Consider the following 26,331-nt stretch of genomic DNA (forward strand, 5'->3'; position numbering starts at 1 on the left):
AGCCCCCAGGCCGATCGGCAAGGCTTCTCCGTCACTGGGGGTTATTTATTTCTCACTCAGTGTGTGTAAAAACAGGGGTATTTTTTGCAGTTTTGCACCGATATTTCATTGTGGGTAATTGGGTACCCCCTATGTGGATAAGGTGTATATGAAACATAAATGCGCATACCTCCCAACTGTCCCGATTTTCGCGGGACAGTCCCGTTTTTTGGGGACTGTCCCGCTGTCCACCCGCGGGCCACAGTGTCCCGCGGTGGGGGGGGTCAGTTGGGAGGCTCTGTCAATCGCTGCTCTGCTTAGCAGAGCAGCGGTGAATAGACGCTGTGCGCATGCGCACAGCGTCTATTCAGTGGAGTCAGAGGGAGAGGGAGCATGCCAGCTGCTCACAGAGCGCTGGGCATGCCCCCTCAGTGACGAAAACGGGGGCGTGGCTCGCGACCGCGGGCCCTCCCGCGAAGCCATGCCCCCTTTCCTATAGGCCACGCCCCTTTTCGGGAGCGCGCGCGAGAGTGTCCCGCTCAACAACAACAGAAAGTTGGGAGGTATGAATGCGTTCTGTATTTAAACTTGGACCCCATCCTCAAGGTACAGTATCTCATTATGGTATGCAAATATTCTGAACTGCAGAAAATTCCGATATCCAAAATACTTCTGGTCCTAAGCTTTTGAATATGGGATTCTCAACCTCTACTGTGGTTTCCTCAATATAGTAATTTCTGACAGCCTCTAGGTGGCGTTCCATGTTGTGTACCTACATTGAGAAAATACTTAAAGTACGGTAGCTGCCTACTTTCCCATTAATACAGTATTGGGTAGAGAGTTATCAAACTTTCTAAACAGGACAAACGAGGTGTTGCCCATAGCAACCAATTAGATTCTAGCTTTCATCTCTATAGTACAGTGGCACTAAACTCCAGTCCTTAAGTACCCCCAGCAGGTTGTATTATATTGATGATTTTTTTATTATTTTTTATTATGCACAGATGAGTCTATCTGTTTTGCTGGATCAGTAATTATCCCACCTGTGTACACAGATAGGAATTCTGAAAACATGACATGTTGGACTGGAGTTGAGAACCACTGCTCTAGTACATTCAAAAAAATGATAGCTAGAATCTGACTGGTTGCTGTGTGCATCACCTCTGCTTGTCTTCTTTAGAAGGTTTGATAAATATCCCTCATGTGCCTTTCCTTACTTCTACTATCTTATACCCCTTTCACATCTCCAATGCCGGATTTGGAAACGGGTCCTTCCTGGGTGGGATCCGGCATTGGAGACTCTAGCGCTGTCACGGTTGCCGGGTCGGTTGCCATAGCGGCGGGGGGCGGGGCCAGCGGCGGAAGCAGGGGTTGGAGGCGGTGCTGGGGGATGAGATCATCTCCGCGCCGCCTCTCCCTATGCTGTGAACGGGTACCAGGTCGCAACCACCTGGCAACCCATTCACACTGCGCCTGTCCCGGTATTCAACCCGGGAATAACCCTTCTTATTACCCGGGTTGAATTACCGGGTCAAGCGACCTGGGAATTCTCCAAGGCCCGTTTCACATCGCACACTGACCCGTGTCAACCCGGTTATTTTTGAGATGTGAAAGGGGTATTATACTCAATACTCCTTTGATGGCGCCTAACACCTGGTTTTCTGTATATACCTTGTACTTGTCCTATATTATCTCAAACTGTACGTGTTTTTTTTCTTGGTTTGCTAATTTGTTTATGTACTTTGTAATGGGCGCTGCGGATACTTGTGGCGGCATATAAATAAATAATAATAATAATCCCCTTGGTCAATAAAATTTAGTCCACGTATAAAGTTTCCTGAAGATTCTGGGTGAAATTTTCTTGTTTGTCATTGTGGAATTGCACCTTAATCTGGGTAGTAATTATCTGATTTTGGAATATAAAGAAGTTAACCGTTCAAACTACCGCCATGTTATCTCTTTGTGCGAAATGCGCTGAGTTGCAATTAGTGGATTGCGAAAACCATTTGTAATTGTCACGTTATGCCCTCCACTCAAAAACCACTGTATCGCTTAGAGCACTGGCATGTAGACCTGTGGGTTTAAGGGAAACATGCGCAGAATCTTGTACTCGGAACATGTCCCTTCACGTGTAAGATGCTCACGCATCATATAAAACACAGGAATTCCTTTTCTCTGTAAGTACTACACCCAGATTCTAAAGATGGACTCATTTAATGTTGCAGTAAATTTAAATACCTGTGCTGCGTCTTCAATCATTTCCAGCCATTGATCTGTTTTCTCTTACAACCCTGTTTTTAGTTTACGTTGATTTTTATAGGTCTTAGGAGTGTTTTAGTTTTCCTGTTTCTCTCCCCTTTGTATCTCTGTAGGAGAAAGCCAGATGTAGACTATGAAGAGCTAGGACTGTCTAGTACAAGGCACTAAGCATCATGCTGCTCTCATAGCATATAGAACAAAGGGCTATCACTAGAGAGAGAAGCAACTACTGCCCAACCAGATGCTACAGATTACTCTCTAGAATTCGTTTCTAATGGCACAATCTATTTGTGAGGAACCCTTATTTTGGTGTTAACTACTGATTTAGAAGTATTCTGCAGATGTTTTATGCTAATTATGTACCAGATAATTGGTTATTTTTCATTCTTTGCAGAATTTTTTTGCCAGGGAAGGATTCCTTTAATTTAGAAAAAAAAAGAAAGAAAAGCTAATTAAAGTGCACCCATCACAAACACAAAGTGCAGGCGGCCATTTTGTTGGTGACCCAAAATTTACAAGAATACGGCCTATCATTTCACTAGTGATTTATCTGTGCCTCGTGCTTGAGTGATGTCTCTAGTTACTGCCTGTTGGTATCTCCAACAAAATGGCTGCCTCCACAGTGTATAAACTGGTAAACTAATTCTGTGATGCTGCCAGAGCACTGTTACTTTTTCCCACTTAGCAGTGAACCCTCTGCTTTTTGTTAATATTGTGTTTTGTTTTTTTTGCTTTCGCCAGACATTGAGCAGTTAACTCCCCATTTTACTATTTACCCATACTGCCAACTGCTTTTTTTTTTATAGCAGGGAATAGTAACGGATGGAAAGTCCACGCTCTATCCATCTGTTACTATTGCCTGCTAGTATATTATATAATCCGGCTGTAGTCTTGTATATACAAAGTCTTGTCGAGCTGGCACCCGCAGATCCTGACTCATTTTGTCAGTTGCAGACTCATTTCGACTTCCAGCTTTGGACATATTTCCAGCTCATCTGTGTAAAAGGAACGTGGGTGCTTGGTAGTGATCCGCATTTGAGGGCGGGAGAGTGCTGTGATTACTCTGATGTATGATGAGTTACTGACAGCACTCGTACAGGCTAGCACTGACCAGTATGGGAGACACATCAATCACTTTATTTATCAGCAACATTTCATACACTTGTTAGTAAAGGGAAAGATAACTTGCAAGTGTGGCCAAAGTATATGCACATTTATGCAGGGACTTATGTGACCTGTATTGTATGGCATTGTTCATAATGGTCCAATTAGGGGTAAACGTGCGGCTGTACATGCACAGCAGTGCCCGCAGTGTTTATAACAGCTGTCTATGACAAATGATCTTTTGTTAGTGAATGTAGGTTTTCCTCCCCAGCTTTTATGGCACCTGTTATAAACTGTGAGATCCTTATTTACAGTAGTGTCTTTATAGCCTCTGCCCCTCTTGCGGCCTGTCAGCTGTTGCACTGAGTGGAAGCGCTGCAGCGTCTGCCTCTCTTCCTGGTATGCAATATTACGGTGCGAAGAAGAAACAAGTCCACAACGTTGTTAATTTTGGTCCAAAATGTCCTGTCCTGGGACCTGACTTCATACTTGCTATGGGTATGCCATGGTGGTAAGTTACAATGAATAGAAATCCAGATACCTGCTGAGTTCTAGTGACCTCTGGCATACAGTACCTGACAGTGAATTTCCATGCATTCTCAACTAAGCAACATTACATGCATCATTTAAGCTGAGGAAACGCCTACACCGATAGCTATAACGGGATGCAGTGGGGATACCGATGGACGGGATCCCGGCGCTCAAAATACCGACGCACGGAATCCCGATCCTTCTTTGGAGTACCTCTAACATAGGAGATTACATTACTGAGATTCAGTTATCTGCACTGCTTAACAGTGATGGGATATAGGGAAACAGCTGTAAGCATCCAATCAGCTCAGTGTTTATATTTTCTGATCTCCAAAATGCGTTTGCTGGACAAATTGCTTAGGAAAGTAAGGGAACCCTGATATCCTTTCATTTCTGCCACACTTGGCCTCCATAAGACATCTCCTTTTAAGAAAGGTTTAGATTAACATGTTGGTTAATGAAATTATTTTTCTTTGGCTTTTCTCAAAGGCTTTGGTATAAAGAGATGCATTAATGAATTGGAGGTCATACTAAGGGGTCTATTTACTAAGCCTTGGATGGAGATAAAGTCGCTGGAGATAAATTACCAGCCAATCGGCTCCTAGCTGACATGTCACAGGCTGTGTTTGAAAAATGGCAGTTAGGAGCTGATTGGCTGGGACTTTATCTCCAGCAACTTTATCTCCATCCAAGGCTTAGTAAATAGACCCCTAAATGTGCAACGTGGGCAGTGCCTGATCAACTATGAGGCTGGTAAGGCTTCAGCCTAGGGCTCCTGGACTTGGCGGGGCACCATGCAGTTGCAGCATGGTAATAAAATGAAGACCTAATTCATTCCATGTTGGTGGCGGTGACCGCCCAGATTAATTAAAGATGCTTGTTAGTTATGCAGCCGTTCCCAGGTGGTGTTGAGGTAAGTTCTTAATGTGATCATGTAACATACTGTATAAAACCTTTACTTTACGCACATTGTTCTACAGTGCCACACAGGCAGCCTGAAGAGCCGCATGTGATTCTCTCTAGAGACTTTCTCGCATTCCCTAGAAGCCAAACTCTACTTAACACTCCAGAAGCTTCATCAGATGCTAAGATCAAACATGTCCGCTGTATAGCCTCTGGTATCTGTTCATGTGCAGCATGACCGTTTTCTGAACATGCATATGCACTGTGCTCCATTTAGCAGTATTACAGGGGATGTGACAAGGGTATTAGCCTAGGGCATCTGGAACCCTTACTCATACCAGGCATGTCCAAACTGCGGCCCTCCAGCTGTTGTGAAACTACATATCCCAGCATGCCCTGACACAGTTTTGCTGTCAGAGAATGCTAAAGCTGTGTCAGGGCATGCTGGGATGTGTAGTTTCTCAACAGCTTGAGGGCTGCAGTTTGGACATGCCTGCCCTAAACGTTGGTTACATACAGTACACAGGGCAGCAGAGAGCAGCCACGGATCCAGGTACTGACGGGGTGTGACAAAGGGGTCTATTTACGACGCCTTGGAAAGAGATAAAGGGCGGGATGTACTAATGTACATCGCCGCCCATCGCCGCCCTGCGCCACGATGCTGATCGCATATGTACTAACATATGCGATCAGCATTGCGGAGGACAGCTCTTCCGATAAGAGCTATCCTCCGCGATGCGCAGCGGCAGCCTGACTTCCGGGATTCGGCCCCAGAAGTCAGTCTGCGCATGCGCGGGGTGACGGTGGCGGCCGCAGGGCATGCTGGGAGGGATCCGATCGGATCCCTCACACAGCGCCGCGGAGAGAAGCCCCATAGGCTTCTATGGATGTACGCCAGCTAAAGCTGGCGTACCCCGCCGCGGCGCTGACCTGGCGGCCGGGGCTTAGTACATCAGGAAATGCGGTAAACAGGGAGTTTACCGCATTTTCTGTTTAGTACATCCCGCCCAAAGTACCACACAATCAGCTCCTAAATGCCATATTACAGTCTGTGTTTGAAAAATGACATTGAGGAGCTGATTGGTTAGTATTTTATTTCTCTCCACTTTATCGCTATCCAAGGCTTAGCAAATAGACCCCCAAATCCGGGGAGGTGTGGTCATGTGCCTTTAAAAAGCATTACCAAAAACGGCAACGGTGGTTGAGAGGGGCCGCCCGGCAGCTGAGCAAGGTGACATTTGTCCCCCTCAGCAGCGCTGCAAAGGGTGACAGTGTCCTCCTTAGTAGCAGACCCGGGGCCCCAACTAGCCCCTCTAACAAGTGCACGCTCTATTAATTCATACCCGCCCCCACCCCTCTAGGAGTCCCGGATAGTATACTCCCTTTACTAAGAAGGCTTCATAAATAATTTTTTTATTTTCTGTCCCTTTAAAACGTCTTTCGGCTGATGTGCTTCCATGTTACCTTAGTCTGACCCCAGCCATGGATAGGAAGATTACTGCTCAATACAGTGTTCAGTTTCTTCTGAAGCCTATTTTCAAGGTTGGAAATGGATGCAGCATAAGGAAAACAGGACGTCAGAGTCTCTCCCTTTACCAATTCCACTTGAATTGTACTTGGATAGCTGTAAGATTTCCAGTAACAGAAATCTGGACCATATACCCTCCCCCACTCCCAGCTCCTACATGCAGATTCTGTGCTGGAAATCCATATCATAAACTCAGATTGCCTCTTGTTTTGTGTTGTGTTTTGTTTGTGAGAGGCATGCGTGCTCCTCTGAAGTCTATACGTCAAATGTGTCCGTGATAAATCTTTTTTTTTTCTCCCCTCCTAACACTGGGAACAATTTATGTCTAAGTTTTTAGTAGGAAATTCAAATGCAAAACAGATGTGGTATGGCCGCTAGAACACTTGCTGACTTGTTTGTTTCCATATTCTTTATTTTTCACCTTGGTTTAAGCCCAGGACACAGATTTGCTGACGGTCCATTAGAAATATGAAGTGATCCTCTGCTTTCTATCATCATATTGCTTAATTATTGAGTATAGGCTGCATAAATTCAGTTCTCAGTAATCTGCAGTGGCACACACACCCTGAATTACAGTACCTTCAGCATCAGACCTTTTCCTGCTCACCTCTGTGGGATGTGATCATGTGTCCACGAGCCGCTGGCATTCCCACTGTTTCTCTGTCACTTTGTGGCCATGGTTTCTAATGCTGCTTTCACGTCGCAAAACCTGCTTTTGAAACGGTTCTTTAAACGGTTCTTAAAACGGGTCTGAGCAGTTAAACCCCCTTCACATCGCATGTTGTAACCAGTATATTACCATTTCATTACCGTTTTGGTACCTTTCACTCTGAACCCGTTTCACCCATACAAAACAGTGGTTGTCATTTTATATGTTTATTTCCTGCTTCTGCCTGGTGACATCACACATGGAGACAGCCTATCACCTTCTGGGGCTTGCAAATACCGTTTCAGACCCTTTCACACTGCACAATTAAACGGGTCTGAAACGGGTAGGACCCTGCTTTTTTACCGTTTCAAAATACCGGTATTTTGTAAACGGTAAATTGAAGGTGACCCTTTCACATCGCAGCTCGAACCGTTTAGGAAGCCAGTAAAAACGGCAAATTACCAGGTACAAGCTGCGGTGTGAAAGGGGTATTATTGAACTGTCCCCAATGAAGATAAAATGATGTTTGTGTTGTGACATTATATAAGTAGAAGGTTATGCTTGGCAGATAATATGTCTAATGCCCGACTAGGCAACCTGTGGCTTGCCAGGCAAAGGCTAGATAGCTACCCAGCAACTTGTGGGCATTAGGCTTGCCTAGGTGTGCACTCAATATTACATAGGAAAAGTTTTAAGCTTTCAGTGTTCAGAAGTAGGACACAGGCAGGGCTGGCCTGAGCAAAAAAAAAATTTGGTAAGCGAATATATATATATATATATATATATATATTTTGTCACCCCTCAGTGAAATATATAGGGGCGTGGCTTCATGGAAAGGGGTGTGGCCACAATAGTACCATACCAATGCACGCAAGGTATGGGGGGGGAGAGCGGCGGTGCTGACTGCGGTGCCTATTTGAACAATTTTCCCAGACTGCCTGCAGGGTACATGCTAGAATTAGAGATGAGCGGGTTCGGTTCTCAGAGAACTGAACCCTACCGGACTTCACCATCCGAGCCTGGATCCGAGTCAGGCTCGGGTTTTCCCGCCTGACTCGGAAACCAGAACGAGGCAAAACGTCATCATCCCGCTGTGGAATTCTCACAGAGTTTGGATTCCATATAAGGAGCCGAGCGTCCCCGCCAATTTCACTCCGGTATTGGAGAGTGTAGAGAGAGGACGTGTCTCCGTCCTCTCAGTGTCCGTGTCTTGTGCTGCATCTGTCCAGTCACAGTGGTTGGGTCCTCTGCTGCCATATGTCCAGTGCTGCTGTATAAGTCCATTGCAGTGGTGCCGTGTTGTGCTGCATCAGTTCAGTGGTGGTGTATTGTGCTGCATCTGTCCAGTCACAGTGGTGGTGTCCTCTGCTGCCATATGTCCAGTGCTGCTGTATATGTCCAGTGCTGCTGTATATGTCCAGTGGTACTGCTGTATATGTCCAGCGGTACTGCTGTATATGTCCAGCGGTACTGCCGTATAATTCCAGTGATACTGCGTATAAATCCAGTGATCCTGCCGTATAATTCCAGTGGTACTGGCGTATAAGTCCAGTCCAGTGATACTGCCGTATATGTCCATTGATACTGCCGTATATGTCCAGCGGTACTGTCGTATAAATCCAGTGATCCTGACGTATAATTCCAGTGATCCTGCCATATAATTCCAGTGGTACTGGCGTAGAAGTCCAGTGATCCTTCCGTATAATTACAGTGGTCCTGGCGTATAAGTGCAGTGATACTGCCGTATATGACCCTCATTCCGAGTTGAACGCTTGCTAGCTACTTTTAGCAGCCGTGCAAACGCATAGACGCCGCCCACGGGGGAGTGTATTTTCGCTTTGCAAGAGTGCGAACGCCTGTGCAGCCGAGAGGTACAAAAACATTTTGTGCAAAACAAGACCAGCCCTGTAGTTACTTATTCTGTGCGATGATTGCTGCGACGAAGGTCCTGGAATTGTTGTCAGATACCCGCCCAGCAAACGTCTGGACATGCCTGCGTTTTTCCAAATACTCCCAGAAAACGGTCAGTTGACACCCATAAACGCCCTCGTCCTGTCAATTTCCTTGCATCCGGCTGTGCGAATGGAATCGTCGCTAGAAGCAGTGCAAAACAATGATGCTCTTTGTACCCATACGACGCGCATGCGCATTGCGCCCCATTCGCATGCGTAGTTTTGCCTTTTTATTTTATATGATTGCTACGCAGCGAACAACGCCAGCTAGTGATCAACTCGGAATGAGGGCCTATGTCCAGCGGTACTGCCGTATATGTCCAGCGGTACTGCCGTTTAAATCCAGTGATCTTGCCGTATAATTGCAGTGATCCTGCCGTATAATACCAGTGGCACTGGCGTATAAATCCAGTCCAGTGATACTGCCGTATATGTCCAGTGGTACTGCCATATACTGAGGCCATAACAACTATGCTGGTGTCAGACGTGCATCCGGTATCTGCCATTAGTGCAGTGGGACTGCAGTGCCAACCCTAGATGGGCCAGGTGTTTGTGCCGCACACTTGTGTCGCTTAGATTAGTCATACAGCTACCTCATTGTCCTCTTTTTCATCTTTGCATCATGTGCTGTTTGGGGCCTTTTTTTTTTTTTTTTACATCTGCCCTCCTGTCTGACACTGCAGTGCCACTCCTAGATGGGCCAGGTGTTTGTGCTGCACACTTGTGTCGCTTAACTTAGTCATGCAGCCACCTCGGTGCAACCTTTTGGCCTAAAAACAATATTGTGAGGTGTTCAGAATATACTGGAAATGAGTGGAAATTAATGTTATTGAGTTTAATAATACCGTAGGATCAAAATTACCCCCAAATTCTGAGATTTTAGCCGTTTTTATGTTTGATTTTTTTTTTAAAAAGTGGGGAATTAGAACCAAAACACAAAACACGAAAAGTGCCCACCGCACATCTCTAGCTAGAACCAAGTGGGCTAAAGTACCTGCATGCAGGGGCATCCAGCTGCCTCTCCCCGCAGAACCCGTCCATCACTGATTCACTCCCCTGCACTCATTCTGCACCTACATTCTCTCCCTGCACTCGCTCTCTCACCCTCTGCACCTGCACTCTTTCCCCCTGCACTTATACTCTCTCCCCTGTGTCTGTACTCTCTCCCCCTGCCCAGCTCTGTCCTCTGCGGCTCACTCTGTCTCAGCTCAGGCACGTACATGCAGTCATCCACGCATTACAGTGCTGACTACGGTGCCTTTGTGGAGATGGGTGTGTTGGACAGAGGCTGTTCTGGCCAGTTATACCCACACACACTGTAGATCACCGATCCTCCCGGACTTTGCCTGCAGGAGTATCCCGCCGCCTCTCCACATAGAACACACCCAGCACAGGGAAAGGACCGGTTCCATTCCGTAACGCTGATGCACGAAGGGCGACTGTAGTCTTCTGCTGACCGGAAGGCAGCTCCCGCCGAACGGATGGGTGGTCTTCAGTATGCCGGCTGTCGGGATCCCGGCGCAAAGTATACCGGCGCCGGGATCCCGACAGCCGGCATACCGACACTTATTCTCCCTCGTGGGGGTCCACGACCCCCCTGTAGGGAGAATAAAATAGCGTGCGTAGCGCGCCACCGTGCCTGTAGTGTGGCGAGCGCAGCGAGCCCGCAAGGGGCTCATTTGCGCTCGCCACACTGTCAGTAAGCCGGTGGTCGGGCTCCCGGCACCGGTATGCTGGTCGCCGGGAGCCCGACCGCCGGCATACCGTAGTGAACCCCGAACGGATGCATGGGAAGCAGCGCCCTCATCAACCTGGCGCTCTACACAGCTGCGTAGTCTGCCTAAAGGTAGAACCGGGCCTGTACTCAGGTTAAGTACACAGTTAATGTATGTTTTACTTCAGTGTTTCCCTAACTGGTGTCATGGGGCACTTGCGGAGTGCCAGGGGTTGGTGGTCCAGGACCATATTAAGCTTATGGTCAGTCTGCTTGGCAGCTTCCAAGCACTGGTTCTGCTTATTATAATATGTGGGCAAACAGAAGGGTAACCCTGACCACCCCTACAGAACTGGATAAGCTAATTTTACTACATTTTATATTTTATAGTGAATTTCTCAATAAGAGACTTTTGGTCTAGGAGTACCATGAAAAAAATGCTGATACTCTACGGTGCCATGATTCAAGAAAGTTTGGAAACTACTGTAATATATATTGGACACAATGTACTGTAACCTCATTGCTTGGATACAGCACCATTGTGCCAATTTAGAACATAGAGGGAGATTCAGTTATTTTGTGGGCGCCCAAACATAATGGGCACCCACTGGAGCTATTCACTTGTTCCCCTTCGTTGGGCGTGTATGCCCCATGTGTGCACCCATTAGTTCCATGTTTGGCCGCGCTAAATCCTGGTTAGTTCACTCATACTCCAAATTAGGCACCCAAACCACGGTGAATTGCTCCACTGGACGCCATCTAGTGGCAGTTAGGTGACCAACAATTGAATCGCCCCCATAATGTATAATTATCTCATGTATATGTGATGGATCATACCAGTATGTGTCTTTCTAGACTGTACAGTGTAACTGTTTGTAAACCAGTAGATACCTTAATAATCCCTTACTCGTTAATAATCCCTTACTCGTTAATAATCCCTGGCCAAAAGGCAAGAGAAGAGATAGAAGTTATTGCCGCTTGTTCAGTAGACTCCTGTATATGACATATCTCCAGTTCTGATGGGCTTCTGACACCTATGAATGTTATTCATAGCTCCTCTTTATGACAACATGTATTTTAGGTTCAGAGGTGTTTTACACTGCATGCAAAGGGTATGCAGGGTACAATGCTGTTTTCCACAATGGCTCCTACATTTCGTGCACGGAGCTAAATTAGTATTTCTGCCCCCAGTTGTACTGTACACATTTCTGCGACTGGACATCCCCTCTCATCATCATTTTGCAGCTAACTTGCGTCAGCCATATTCTTGGTGCAGAATATGCATTCTCGAAACAGGCTTATTTACATATAGGCGCAACTCTGTATAGTCTGCAGTTCCACCTACCCGCCCTCACTGTACTTTGTCCAGACTATAACACCCAGCACCACCTGCTCAGCCGCAAGAGAGGAATGCACGTAACTTTACATCACCTTAATTGCATATGCTTGGTTCTAATGCATGTGCAGTGCCAACACATGCAAAATACACTCCGTAAATGGATTTCAGCTCTGCATCAGTCTCCACGTGAGATAAAATTGCCCATTTTAGGCGTTTTCTGTCAACTTGACCTGACATTGTCACATGATTGGACCATATATAGTCTCTCTGAACGGACTGGCTCACCGGCAAATGTTCACACTCTCCGTGGGTCCAAATAGAAATCAGGTTAGCGGCTGCCTCAAGACTACTTGCAGGTTTATTAATTGGTTAATTGAATCTGCTTAGTGTTAGAAATGCCAAACAAAATATTTGTTTGCAGTATTTGTGATCTTGATTAAAACTGAAGCCAATTATTATCATTATTATTTTCTCTAACGTCCTAGTGGATGCTGGGGACTCCGTCAGGACCATGGGGAATAGCGGCTCCGCAGGAGACAGGGCACAAAAGCAAGCTTTTAGGATCACATGGTGTGTACTGGCTCCTCCCCCTATGACCCTCCTCCAAGCCTCAGTTAGGTTTTTGTGCCCGGCCGAGAAGGGTGCAATCTAGGTGGCTCTCTTAAAGAGTTACTTAGAAAAAGTTTTTAGGTTCTTTATTTTCAGTGAGTCCTGCTGGCAACAGGCTCACTGCATCGAGGGACTTAGGGGAGAGATTTTCAACTCACCTGCGTGCAGGATGGATTGGATTCTTAGGCTACTGGACATAGCTCCAGAGGGAGTCGGAACACAGGGCTCGCCCTGGGGTTCGTCCCGGAGCCGCGCCGCCGACCCCCCTTGCAGACGCTGAAGATGAAGAGGTCCGGAACCAGGCGGCAGAAGACTCTCAGTCTTCATCAGGTAGCGCACAGCACTGCAGCTGTGCGCCATTGTTGTCAGCACACTTCACACAGCGGTCACGGAGGGTGCAGGGCGCTGGGGGGGGGCGCCCTGGGCAGCAATGTATAATACCTGTATGGCGAAAAATACATCACATATAGCCCTTGAGGCTATATGGATGTATTTAACCCCTGCCAGATATCTAAAACTCCGGAGAAGAAGCCCGCCGAAAAGGGGGCGGGGCCTATTCTCCTCAGCACACAGCGCCATTTTCCCTCACAGAAAGGCTGGTGGGAAGGCTCCCATGCTCTCCCCTGCACTGCACTACAGAAACAGGGTTAAAACAGAGAGGGGGGGCACTGATTTGGCGATATGTATATATATTAAAATGCTATAAGGGAGGAACACTTATATAAAGGTTGTCCCTGGATAATTATAGCGTTTTGGTGTGTGCTGGCAAACTCTCCCTCTGTCTCCCCAAAGGGCTAGTGGGTACTGTCCTCTATCAGAGCATTCCCTATGTGTGTGCTGTATGTCGGTACGTGTGTGTCGACATGTATGAGGAAAATATTGGTGAGGAGGCGGAGCAAATTGCCTGTAATGGTGATGTCACTCTCTAGGGAGTCGACACCGGAATGGATGGCTTATTTATGGAAATTACGTGACAATGTCAACACGCTGCAAGCCGGTTGACGACATGAGAGGGACGGCGAACAAATTAGTATCTGTCCAGGCGTCTCAAACACCGTCAGGGGCTGTAAAATGCCCATTTACCTCAGTCGGTCGACACAGACCCAGACACGGACACTGATTTCAGTGTCGACGGTGAAGAAACAAACGTATTTTCTTTTAGGGCCACACGTTAAGGGCAATGAAGGAGGTGTTACATATTTCTGATACTCCAAGTACCACAAAAAAGGGTATTATATGTGAGGTGAAAAAACTACCTGTAGTTTTTCCTGAATCAGATAAATTAAATGAAGTGTGTGATGATGCGTGGGTTTCCCCCGATAGAAAATTATTGGCGGTATACCCTTTCCCGCCAGAAGTTAAGGCGCGGTGGGAAACACCCCTCAGGGTGGATAAGGCGCTCACACGCTTATCAGAACAAGTGGCGGTACCATCTACGGATAGGGCCGTACTTAAGGAGCCAGCTGATAGGAGGCTGAAAAATATCCTAAAAAGTATACACACACATGCTGGTGTTATACTGCGACCAGCGATCGCCTCAGCCTGGATGTGCAGAGCTGAGGTGGCTTGGTCGGATTCCCTGACTAAAAATATTGATACCTTTGACAGGGACAGTATTTTATTGACTATAGAGCATTTAAAGGATGCATTTCTATATATGCGAGATGCGCAGAGGGATATTTGCACTCTGGCATCAAGAGTAAATGCGATGTCCATATCTGCAAGAAGATGTTTATGGACACGACAGTGGTCAGGTGATGCAGATTCCAAACGGCACAAAGATGTATTGCCGTATAAAGGGGAGGAGTTATTTGGGGTCGGTCCATGGGACCTGGTGGCCAGGGCAACTGCTGGAAAATCCACCGTTTTTTACCCTAAGTCACATCTCTGCAGAAAAAGACACCGTCTTTTCAGCCTCAGTCCTTTCGTCCCTATAAGAGTCATATCTGCCCAGGGATAGAGGAAAGGGAAGAAGACTGCAGCAGGCAGCCCATTCCCAGGAACAGAAGCCCTCCACCGCTTCTACCAAGTTCTCAGCATGACGCTGGGACCGTACAGGACCCCTGGATCCTACAAGTAGTATCCAAGGGGTACAGATTGGAATGTCGAGAGGTTTCCCCCCTCGCAGGTTCCTGTAGTCTGCTGTACCAATGTCTCCCTCCGACAGGGAGGCAGTATTGAAAACAATTCACAAGCTGTATTCCCAGCAGGTGATAATAAAATTACCCCTCCGACAACAAGGAAAGGGGTATTACTCCACACTATATGGTGGTACTGAAGGCTAGGTGAGACCTATTCTAAATCTGAAAAATTTGAACACTTACAAGGGTTCAAATCCAGATGGAGTCACTCAGAGCAGTGATAGCAAAGAACAAGGGGACTATATGGTGTCCCGGGACATCAGGGATGCTTACCTCCATGTCCCAAAATTTGCCTTTTCTCACCAAGGGTACCTCAGGTTCGTGGTACAGAACTGTCACTATCAGTTTCAAGACGATGCCGTTGGATTGTCCAAGGCACCCCGGGTCCTTACCAAGGTAATGACCGAAAGGAGGATTCGTCTTCAAAGAAAATGGACGACCTCCTGATAAGATCAAGGTCCAGAGAACAGTTGGAGGTCGGAGTAGCACTATCTCAAGTAGTTCTACGACAGCACGGGTGGATTCTAAATATTCCAAAACCGCAGTTGTTCCGACGACACGTCTGCTGGTCCTAGGGATGATTCTGGACACAGTCCAGGAAAGGTGTTTCTCCCAGAGGAGAAAGCCAGGGAGTTATCCGAGCTAATCGGGATCCTCCTAAAACCAGGAAAAGTGTCAGTGCATCATTGCACAAGAGTCCTGGTAAAAATGGTGGCTTATTACGAAGCGCTTCCATTCGGCAGATTTCACGCAAGAACTCTTCAGTGGGATCTGCTGGACAAATGGTCCGGATCGCATCTTCAGATGCATCAGCGGATAACCCTATATCCAAGGACAAGGGTGTCTCTCCTGTGGTGATTACAGAGTGCTCATCTTCTAGAGGGCCGCAGATTCGGCATTCAGGATTGGATGCTCGTGACCACGGAGGCCAGCCTGAGAGGCTGGGGAGCAGTCACACAAGGAGTGTGATCAAGTCTGGAGAATTCTCTCCACATAAATATACTGGAGCTAAGAGCAAATTTATAATGCTCTAAGCTTAGCAAGACCTCTGCTTCAAGGTCAGCCGGTATTGATCCAGTGGGATAACATCACGGCAGTCGCCCACGTAAACAGAAAGGGCGGCACAAGAAGCAGGAGGGCAGTGGCAAAACTGCAAGGATTTTTCGCTAGGCGGAAAATCATGTGATAGCACTGTCAGCAGTGTTCATTCCGGGAGTGGACGACTGGGAAGCAGACTTCCTCAGCAGGCACGACCTCCACCCGGGAGAGTGGGAACTTCATCTGGAAATTTTTCCGCATGATTGTGAACCGTTGGGAAAGACCAAAGGTGGACATGATGGCATCCCGCCCGAACAAAAAATGGGACAGGTATTGCGCCAGGTCACGAGACCTTCAGGCGATAGCTGTGGACGTCCTGGTAACACCGTGGGTGTAACAGTCGGTGTATGTGTTCCCTCCTCTGCTTCTCATAACCAAGGTATTGAGAATTATAAGACATAGAGGAGTAAGAACTATACTCGTGGCTCCGGATTGGCCAAGAGGGACTTGGTAACCGGAACTTCAAGAGATGCTCACAGAGGACTAATGGCCTCGGGAGCTAAGAAGGGATTTGCTTTCAGCAAGTACCATGTCTGTTCCAAGAGGAACCGTGGCATCGGCCTTTAAGAAAGGACCTGCTCCAGCAGGGACCTTGTCTGTTCCAAGACTTACCGCGACTGCGTTTGACGGCATGGCGGTTTGAACGCCGGATCCTAAGGGAAAAGGCATTCCGGAAGAGGTCATACCTACCCTGGTCAAAGCCAGGAAGGAGGTGACCGCACAACGTTATCACCACATGTGGTAAAAATATGTTGCGTGGGTGAGGCCAGGAAGGCCCCACGAAAAAATTTCAACTAGGTCGATTTCTGCACTTCCTGCAAACAGGAGTGTCTATGAGCCTCAAATTGGGGTCCATTAAGGTTCAAGTTTCGGCCCTATAGATTTTCTTCCAGAAAGAATTGGCTTCAGTTCCTGAAGTCCAGACGTTTGTCAAGGGAGTATTGCATATACAGCCCTTGTGTGCCTCCAGTGGCACCGTGGGATCTCAACGTAGTGTTGGGATTCCTCAAATCATATTGGTTTGAACCACTCAAATCTGTGGATTTGAAATATCTCACATGGAAAGTGACCATGCTGTTGGCCCTGGCCTCGGCCAGGCGATTGTCAAAATTGGCGGCTTTGTCTTACAAAAGCCCATATTTGATTTTCCATTCGGGACAGGGCAGAACTGCGGACTCGTCCCCAGTTTCTTCCTAAGGTGGTGTCAGCGTTTCACCTGAAACAACCTATTGTGGTGCCTGCGGCTACTAGGGACTTGGAGGACTCCAAGTTGCTAGACGTTGTCAGGGCCCTGAAAATATATATATATATATAATTCCAGGACGGCTGGAGTCAGAAAGTCTGACTTGCTGTTTATATTGTAGGCACCCAAAAAGCTGGGTGCTCCTGCTTCTAAGCAGACTATTGCTCGTTGGATTTGTAGTACAATTCAGCTTGCACATTCTGTGGCAGGCCTGCCACAGCCAAAATCTGTAAATGCCCATTCCACAAGGAAGGTGGGCTCATCTTGGGCGGCTGCCCGAGGGGTCTCGGCTTTACAACTTTGCCGAGCAGCTACTTGGTCTGGGGCAAACACGTTTGCTAAATTCTACAAATTTGATACCCTGGCTGAGGAGGACCTGGAGTTCTCTCATTCGGTGCTGCAGAGTCATCCGCACTCTCCCGCCCGTTTGGGAGCTTTGGTATAATCCCCATGGTCCTGACGGAGTCCCCAGCATCCACTAGGACGTTAGAGAAAATAAGATTTTACTTACCGATAAATCTATTTCTCATAGTCCGTAGTGGATGCTGGGCGCCCATCCCAAGTGCGGATTGTCTGCATTACTTGTACATAGTTATTGTTACAAAAAAATCGGGTTATTATTGTTGTGAGCCATCTTTTTTAGAGGCTACTTCATTGTTATCATACTGTTAACTGGGTTCAAATCACAAGTTGTACGGTGTGATTGGTGTGGCTGGTATGAGTCTTACCCGGGATTCAAGATCCTTCCTTATTGTGTACGCTCGTCCGGGCACAGTACCTAACTGAGGCTTGAAGGAGGGTCATAGGGGGAGGAGCCAGTACACACCATGTGATCCTAAAAGCTTGCTTTTGTGCCCTGTCTCCTGCGGAGCCGCTATTCCCCATGGTCCTGACGGAGTCCCCAGCATCCACTACGGACTATGAGAAATAGATTTATCGGTAAGTAAAATCTTATTATTTCTTCACTAAATGCTCCCTTTTACATTACATATAGTTTTCTGTGTTATCTAATGCTAATTCTTTTTCTGTGGGTCTTTTAATGCTGCCTTTTTGGAAACACTGAAGTTTGGATGTCAAGTTTGTGTGAGATTCCAAAGGCGGAGTACAAAGGTATTTGATCCCCGTGTGCGGTGCATCCCCGGTTTGCAGTGAAGTGTGTTTTGTGGAGCTAGATTACCAGTTGGCTTTGTGTTTTGGACAACTACAAAGGAGGCGGGCAGCATTCTGCACCCTGTATCAAGGGATTCCTCTATGTTTTGCCAAAAACTGACATTATTCCTGGTTGTTATTATTATTATCTGTTTATAAAGCTCTGACATAGTATGCAGCGCTGTACATTGGGAGGATCTTAATACAGACAATGTGTATATATAGTGTAATGAAATAGAACTTAAATGTGCTACAGAGGAATCTATCTAAACCGAAGCAAATCCAACTGTTGTGAAGGTTTGCCCTCCTTCAGCCCTTTAAGTATACCTTTGTAGTTGTCCATTTAAATATTCACACAACCTATACAAGCCTGATATATATCCATGGTTGCATGTATAATATATATATATATATATATATATATATATATATTAAGTTGTGGATTTAGAGACTCTAGTGGTATGACCTGTTGGAGATACAGATTTCAGTGCAAATGTTTTAATATAATTTCCTTTCCTGGGTGAGTTACACCCAGCCAGAGCTACACCCCCTACCAATATCTCTATCACTGTTGACAACACCATCATCTCCCCAATTCCCCAACTCCGCTACTTGGGCGTCACTCTTGACTCCTCCCACTCCTTTGCATCCCACATCCAAGCTCTGGCGCAATCCTATCGGTTCCAGCTACGCAACATTGCTCGCATCAGGCCATTTCTCTCCCAAAGTGCAACTAAACTTATCATCCACTCACTGGTCATCTCACGACTCGACTACTGCAATGTTCTCCTCACTGGCCTCACTTGCTCCCATCATGCTCCCCTCCAATCTATCCTCAACTCCACAGCTAGGCTTATCTTCCTTTCCCGCTGCTCCACATCTGCCGCTCCCCTTCAACAAAATCTACACTGGCTCCCATTCCCCTACAGAATCCTCTTCAAACTCCTCACCCTCTCATACAAGGCCATCTCTAATTCAACTGCTCCCTACATCTCCAACTTCCTCTCCCTTCATACTCCCTCCCGCCCCCTACGGTCGGCCAATGACTGTCACCTCTCCTCTACCCTGGTCACTGCTTCCCATGCTCGAGTTCAAAATTTTGCCCGTGCTGCACTCCTTCAGTGGAATGCGTTCCCCAGCTCCATTAGACTCTCCCCGACCTTGCAAAGCTTTAAACAGGCACTGAAAACCCACCTATTCATCAAAGCGTACCCTCCCGATGCATAACCTAGTCCTGAGGCTGCTCCTCCACCCCTCTGCCTCATGCCTTGAACATCTCTGCTTTGTATGCATACTGCCATCAGGCTACCTCCCGTTTGCTTGCACCTCATGTCATCTGTCTGTCGCCCCTTCCCACTAGATTGTTAGCTCTTCAGAGCAGGGCCCTCTTTCCTCTTGTTGTCTAAGCTCTATTCTCGACAAATTTCACTCGCAGCTCTCTCCTACTCAGCGACCATCTTTACCCGCTTTTTCTCCAGCTGGTAAAGGCTCATCTCTATCTGTGGCCGCCAGCCCCAAGTAATACGGTGATTATTCCCTCGCTACTTACATCTTAGTTGTATTATGTTTTGAGAATTGTGGTGCTCTATGTTACCTGTACTCTATTTTTGTTATTTATTTACTGTAATGCTAAGTTTGTCTCCCTGTACTGTCCTTTGTACGGTGCTGCAAAACACTTGTGGCGCCTTATAAATAAAATGTAATAATAGTAAATAACAATGTTTATTGTATGTCTGTATTTAGTGGTTTTATTTGCATCTGATTCTCCTTTTTAAAAAAAAAGGTTAAAGAAAGACAGCAGCGTGACAGATAAGACGTCTTGTCTTTGCATAATGCACCTTACCACAAATTCTTAACATAAGTTCTGTCTTATGACACAACCACATTGAAGCTGGAATTGCTGTTCGAGAACTGATTGATGCAGCACGCGATTTACCCATGAACCTTCAACGCCGAAATTGGGGTTGTTTCATTTGCTCCATTCAGTTGCATCATATAAAATGCAGAAAGGTGCAGGCAAAGACATAACTGGGCCTAGGGGGTCATTCCGAGTTGTCCGCTCGCTGCTATTTTTAGCAGAATTTCTAATAGGCTAAAATTCGGCAGTTCTGTGCACGCGCTAAGCAATTTTACACAAAACTATGCTATTTTACTCACGGACGAACAAAGCTTTTCAGTCGGAAAATCGGATCGGAGAATGATTGACAGGAAGTGGGTGTTTCTGGGCGTAAAACTGGCCGTTTTCAGGGAGTGTGCTAAAAAACGCAGGCATGCCAGCAGAAAATGCAGGAGTGGCTGGAGAAACGGGGGAGTGGCTGGCCGGACGCTGGGCGTGTTTGTGACGTCAAACCAGGAACTAAACGGACTGAGGTGATCGCAATCTAGGAGTAGGTCTGGAGCTACTCAGAAACTGCAAGGAAATACTTAATAGCAGAATTGCTTATCTTTCGCTAGCAATTCTGCTATGCTAAGATACACTCCCAGAGGGCGGCGGCTTTGCGTTTGCATTGCTGCTAAAAGTAGCTAGCGAGCGAACAACTCGGAATGACCACCCTAATTCAGACCTGATCACAGCAGCAAAATTGTTCTCTAATGGGCACTACCATGTGCAGTGCAGGTGAGGCAGATATAACATGTGCATACAGAGTTAGATTTGGGTGGGGTGTGTTCAAACTGAAATGTAAATTGCAGTGTAAAAATAAAGCAGCCAGTATTTACCCTGCACAGAAACAAAATAACCCACCCAAATCTAAATTTTTCTGCACGTTATATCTGCGCTCCCCAGCCCCCCCCCCCCCCCCCCCCAGCAGTGCACATGGTTTTGCCCATTAGAGAACAATTTTGCTGCTGCAATCAGGCCCATAAATGTAAGAAAAACTAGGAAAAAAGCGGAAATCAGAGGCAAAAACTGGGACATTGTTGGGTGAAAGCTGAGGTGCAAAGGAGAAAATGCTGTATTTAGTTGACGATGTAGCCCGGTATTAGCAAAGTGTTATGGCTGTCTATAGACAGTTTACACACTGATGCATCCAAAAATTCCAAATTAGGACCTGATTCAGTAAGGATTGCAAGCAGAGGGCCGCCCATCGCAGGGCAAGGCTGCCCAGCTTGCTAACCACCATCCCCCGAACCTCCACCTCCCTTGACCATGCTGAAATTGTGGTCACACCACAATATCAGTGTGATCGCTAAAAATAGGGTAGCCTCCTGCCAGCGCAGCTTGGCTGCACCCGCAGGAGGCCCGCCCCATTTTAGTGATCGGAGTGACTGCGTGTGATGTCACACAGCCGTCCTGATTGTGCCACCACACCCCTATTTATACGCTGTGCCCCCGCAACGCTCCATATCCGCCTTGGAAACGGAGCGTTGACAGGCAGATGGTTGACAGGCAGATGCTTTCGCATTTTCTGTGGACCCGGCGCATGCACCCGCATCCTCTTTGTAATTTTTGTGGTTGGATTGTGTTTTGCGATCCAACCTGAATTAGCCCCTAGTGTTGGAGAATGAGTAATAATGATACCAGAACTGTTTATTCCAAATCATAGAAAAATATTCAGAACCTGCTAATTATGTGGTGAGACGATTTCAGTATCATTAGTTGTCATTATTTATATATTGTTTTGTTTTTTTAATTGTTAGTATGCTTTTATCTACAATTCTGAGATTTGTTCTGTGGTTCTTTGATGTGTTTGTTGATGGTTGGACAGGATGCGTTCCTCTGTAATATGAATGAATGAATGCGTTATATTAAGTGGCTGGCCACCACTGTAGATGTGCAAAAAGTCTGACAGAGCGGGAATGCTGCAAAGTGTGTTGTTCCTCATATAATTTCAGATGTCTGCTGTGAGAAAGAGGACAGAACCTCATACTTCTATTCTAACGTAAATCCAGTAAATCTGAATGAAAGAAATTAGCAAGAGAAACAGTATTAGAATTCTGAAAACTTTATTGACTATGAATATGTTGACAATGGCCCTCATTCCGAGTTGTTCGCTCGCAAGCTGCTTTTAGCAGCTTTGCACACGCTAAGCCGCTGCCTACTGGGAGTGAATCTTAGCATAGTAGATTTGCGAACGAAAGATTAGCAGATTTGCGAATAGACACTTCTTAGCAGTTTCTGAGTAGCTCCACACTTACTCGGCAACTGCGATCAGTTCAGTCAGTTTCGTTCCTGGTTTGACGTCACAAACACACCCAGCGTTCACCCAGACACTCCCCCGTTTCTCCAGCCACTCCCGCGTTTTTCCCAGAAACGCCAGCGTTTTTCCCAGAAACGCCAGCGTTTTTTCGCACACACCCATAAAACGGCCAGTTTCCGCCCAGAAACACCCACTTCCTGTCAATCACACTACGATCACCAGAACGAAGAAAAAACCTCGTAATGCCGTGAGTAAAATACCTAACTTAATAGCAAATTTACTTGGCGCAGTCGCACTGCGGACATTGCGCATGCGCATTAGTGACTAATCGCTCCGTTGCGAAAAAAATAACGAACGATCAACTCGGAATGACCACCAATATTCTGTAGGAACATTTTGACTGTTAGTTTTCTTTGCTTCCTAAATTAGTGATTAAAGTAATCAGGCAATAAAATGCTGGCATTCTGCATTGTATTCTGCATGGTATGATCATGTGGCTACTGGGAATTCTGTCTGTTTCAGAGTACTATGTAGATATGATTTCATGTCACACTGTGCAGAGTGTGTTAGTTCTAGTGATTTTTAGAGAAATAAAATTAGCTTATTGTGGAAGGAAATCAGTATAACTGAATTGCAGGCAATTACCTTGTGTCTTACCACTCTTTACATTAACGTTACCAGGAATGTCTAGAGGACTGTGCGCAATTAAATACAACTTGTTACTTAGAAAACAGTTGTTTGTAACATACACAAAACTAATGGGCAAAACCATGTGCGTTGCATGGGGGGGGGGGCAGATGTAAGATGTACAGAGAGAGTTAGATTTGGGTGGGGTGTGAAATCTAAATTGCAGTGTAAAAATAAAGCAGACAGTTTTTACCCTGCACAGAAACAAAATAACCCACCCTAATCTAACTCATTCTACGTGTTACATATGCCCACCTGCAGTGCACATGGTTTTGCCCAAATGCTAACAATTTTGCTGCTGCGATCAACTCTGAATTATGCCTATAGTGCGTGCAGGCAGGGTCGATACTGACTAGATAGGAGGCTCATGCCTCCGTGTACATCTCAGAATCAGGCCCATTGTCAAAAGCCTCTGCAGGTGAGGTGTCGCGGACTGGTCTGGAAACCTGTGCATGCCGGGGTAAAGAGGGCACTCTGATCTAAAAAGAATGGATCTTGCACACAGGCGCTTTTTAAAGATAAAAAGATAAAAATGAAGATAAAACACTGTAAGGCTGCACTATTTTCACTTTTGCCATAGTTATTTATTAACAGTTTCTTATATAGCGCAGCAAATTCTGTTGCGCTTTGCATGTCCCATGTGTTTCTGTAGAACACCATTATTTCTCTTACGTCCTAGAGGATGCTGGGGACTCCGTAAGGACCATGGGGATAGACGGGCTCCGCAGGAGACATGGGCACTTTAAGAAAGACTTTAGGTATGGTTGTGCACTGGCTCCTCCCTCTATGCCCCTCCTCCAGACCTCAGTTTACTACTGTGCCCAGAGGAGACTGGGTGCATTACAGGGAGCTCTCCTGAGTTTCCTGTCAGAAAGTATATTTGTTAGGTTTTTTATTTTCAGGGAGTCTGCTGGCAACAGACTCCCTGCATCGAGGGACTGAGGGGAGAGAAACAGACCTACTTTAATGCTAGGCTCTGTTTCTTAGGCTACTGGACACCATTAGCTCCAGAGGGATCGGTACGCAGGTCTCACCCTCGCCGTCCGTCCCAGAGCCGCGCCGCCGTCCTCCTCGCAGAGCCGGAAGATAGAAGCCGGGTGAGTATGAGAAGAAAAGAAGACTTCAGAGGCGGCAGAAGACTTCATGATCTTCACTGAGGTAACGCACAGCAGTGAAGCTGTGCGCCATTGCTCCCATACACCTCACACACGGCAGTCACTGTAAGGGTGCAGGGCGCAGGGGGGGGGGCGCCCTGGGCAGCATATGAACCTCTCTTTGGCAAAAAAATATATATATATACAGCTGGGCACTGTATATATAAAGAGCCCCCGCCAGTTTTTAGTATAGGGCGGGGCTTCTCCCTCAGCACTCACCAGCGCCATTTTCTCCACAGCACAGCGCTGAGAGGAAGCTCCCCAGACTCTCCCCTGCTTATTCCACGGTGAAAGAGGGTTTTAAAGAAGGGAGGGGGGGCACATAATTTGGCGCATATATATATATATATATATATATATATATATATAACAGCGCTACTGGGTAAACATATTTCTCTATCGTCCTAGTGGATGCTGGGGTTCCTGAAAGGACCATGGGGAATAGCGGCTCCGCAGGAGACAGGGCACAAAAAGTAAAGCTTTTCCAGATCAGGTGGTGTGCACTGGCTCCTCCCCCTATGACCCTCCTCCAGACTCCAGTTAGATTTTTGTGCCCGGCCGAGAAGGGTGCAATCTAGGTGGCTCTCCTAAAGAGCTGCTTAGAAAAAGTTTAGCTTAGGTTTTTTATTTTACAGTGAGTCCTGCTGGCAACAGGATCACTGCAACGAGGGACTGAGGGGAGAAGAAGTGAACTCACCTGCGTGCAGGATGGATTGGCTTCTTGGCTACTGGACATCAGCTCCAGAGGGACGATCACAGGTACAGCCTGGATGGTCACCGGAGCCGCGCCGCCGGCCCCCTTGCAGATGCTGAAGTCAGAAGAGGTCCAGAATCGGCGGCTGAAGACTCCTGCAGTCTTCTTAAGGTAGCGCACAGCACTGCAGCTGTGCGCCATTTTCCTCTCAGCACACTTCACACGCAGTCACTGAGGGTGCAGGGCGCTGGGGGGGGGCGCCCTGGGAGGCAAATGTAACCTATATAAAGGCTAAAAATACCTCACATATAGCCCCCAGAGGCTATATGGAGATATTTAACCCCTGCCTGGATTCACTAAATAGCGGGAGACGAGCCCGCCGGAAAAGGGGCGGGGCCTATCTCCTCAGCACACGGCGCCATTTCCTCTCACAGCTCCGCTGGTCAGGACGGCTCCCAGGTCTCTCCCCTGCACTGCACTACAGAAACAGGGTAAAACAGAGAGGGGGGGCAAATTTATGGCGATATTTTGATATATATAAAGCAGCTATAAGGGAGCACTTATTATAAGGCTATCCCTGTTATATATAGCGCTTTTGGTGTGTGCTGGCAAACTCTCCCTCTGTCTCCCCAAAGGGCTAGTGGGTCCTGTCTTCGTTAGGAGCATTCCCTGTGTGTCTGCTGTGTGTCGGTACGTGTGTGTCGACATGTATGAGGACGATATTGGTGTGGAGGCGGAGCAATTGCCAAATATGAGGATGTCACCCCCTAGGGAGTCGACACCAGAATGGATGCCTTTATTTATGGAACTACGGGATAGTGTCAACACGCTAAAGCAGTCGTTTGACGACATGAGACGGCCGGACAATCAATTAGTGCCTGTCCAGGCGACTCAAACACCGTCAGGGGCTGTGAAACGCCCTTTGCCTCAGTCGGTCGACACAGACCCAGACACAGGCACTGACTCCAGTGGTGACGGTGACGAATCAACCGTATTTTCCAGTAGGGCCACACGTTATATGATTTTGGCAATGAAGGAGGCGTTACATTTAGCTGATACTACAGGTACCACTAAACAGGGTATTATGTGGGGTGTGAAAAAACTACCTATAGTTTTTCCTGAATCAGAAGAATTAAATGACGTGTGTAATGAAGCGTGGGTTGCCCCTGATAAAAAGCTGATAATTTCAAAGAAATTATTGGCATTATACCCTTTCCCGCCAGAGGTTAGGGAGCGCTGGGAAACACCTCCTAGGGTGGACAAGGCGCTAACACGCTTATCTAAACAAGTGGCGTTACCCTCTCCTGAGACGGCCGCACTTAAAGATCCATCAGATAGGAGGATGGAAAATATCCAAAAAAGTATATACACACATGCAGGTGTTATACTACGACCAGCTATAGCGACTGCCTGGATGTGCAGTGCTGGGGTAGTTTGGTCAGAGTCCCTGATTGAAAAT

At 46.8% G+C, this 26,331-nt stretch overlaps 1 protein-coding gene across 8 annotated transcripts in view; it reads left to right on the forward strand.

Annotated features, from left to right (window-relative positions):
- Positions 1-26,331, forward strand: part of SH3PXD2A (SH3 and PX domains 2A) — a 530,104-nt gene that overhangs the window by 367,124 nt on the left and 136,649 nt on the right. For 5 of the 8 annotated variants that reach the window (XM_063961980.1, XM_063961976.1, XM_063961978.1 and 2 more), the window contains one exon: positions 18,115-18,159. The exons of the other annotated variants lie outside the window; for them this stretch is intronic. In XM_063961980.1, the coding sequence (XP_063818050.1) occupies positions 18,115-18,159 (45 nt within the window). The remainder of the gene's footprint in view (positions 1-18,114; positions 18,160-26,331) is intronic. 8 annotated transcript variants of the gene reach the window in all.

The sequence above is a fragment of the Pseudophryne corroboree genome, chromosome 3 (genome assembly GCF_028390025.1).
Source record: "Pseudophryne corroboree isolate aPseCor3 chromosome 3, aPseCor3.hap2, whole genome shotgun sequence".
NCBI lineage: Eukaryota > Metazoa > Chordata > Amphibia > Anura > Myobatrachidae > Pseudophryne > Pseudophryne corroboree.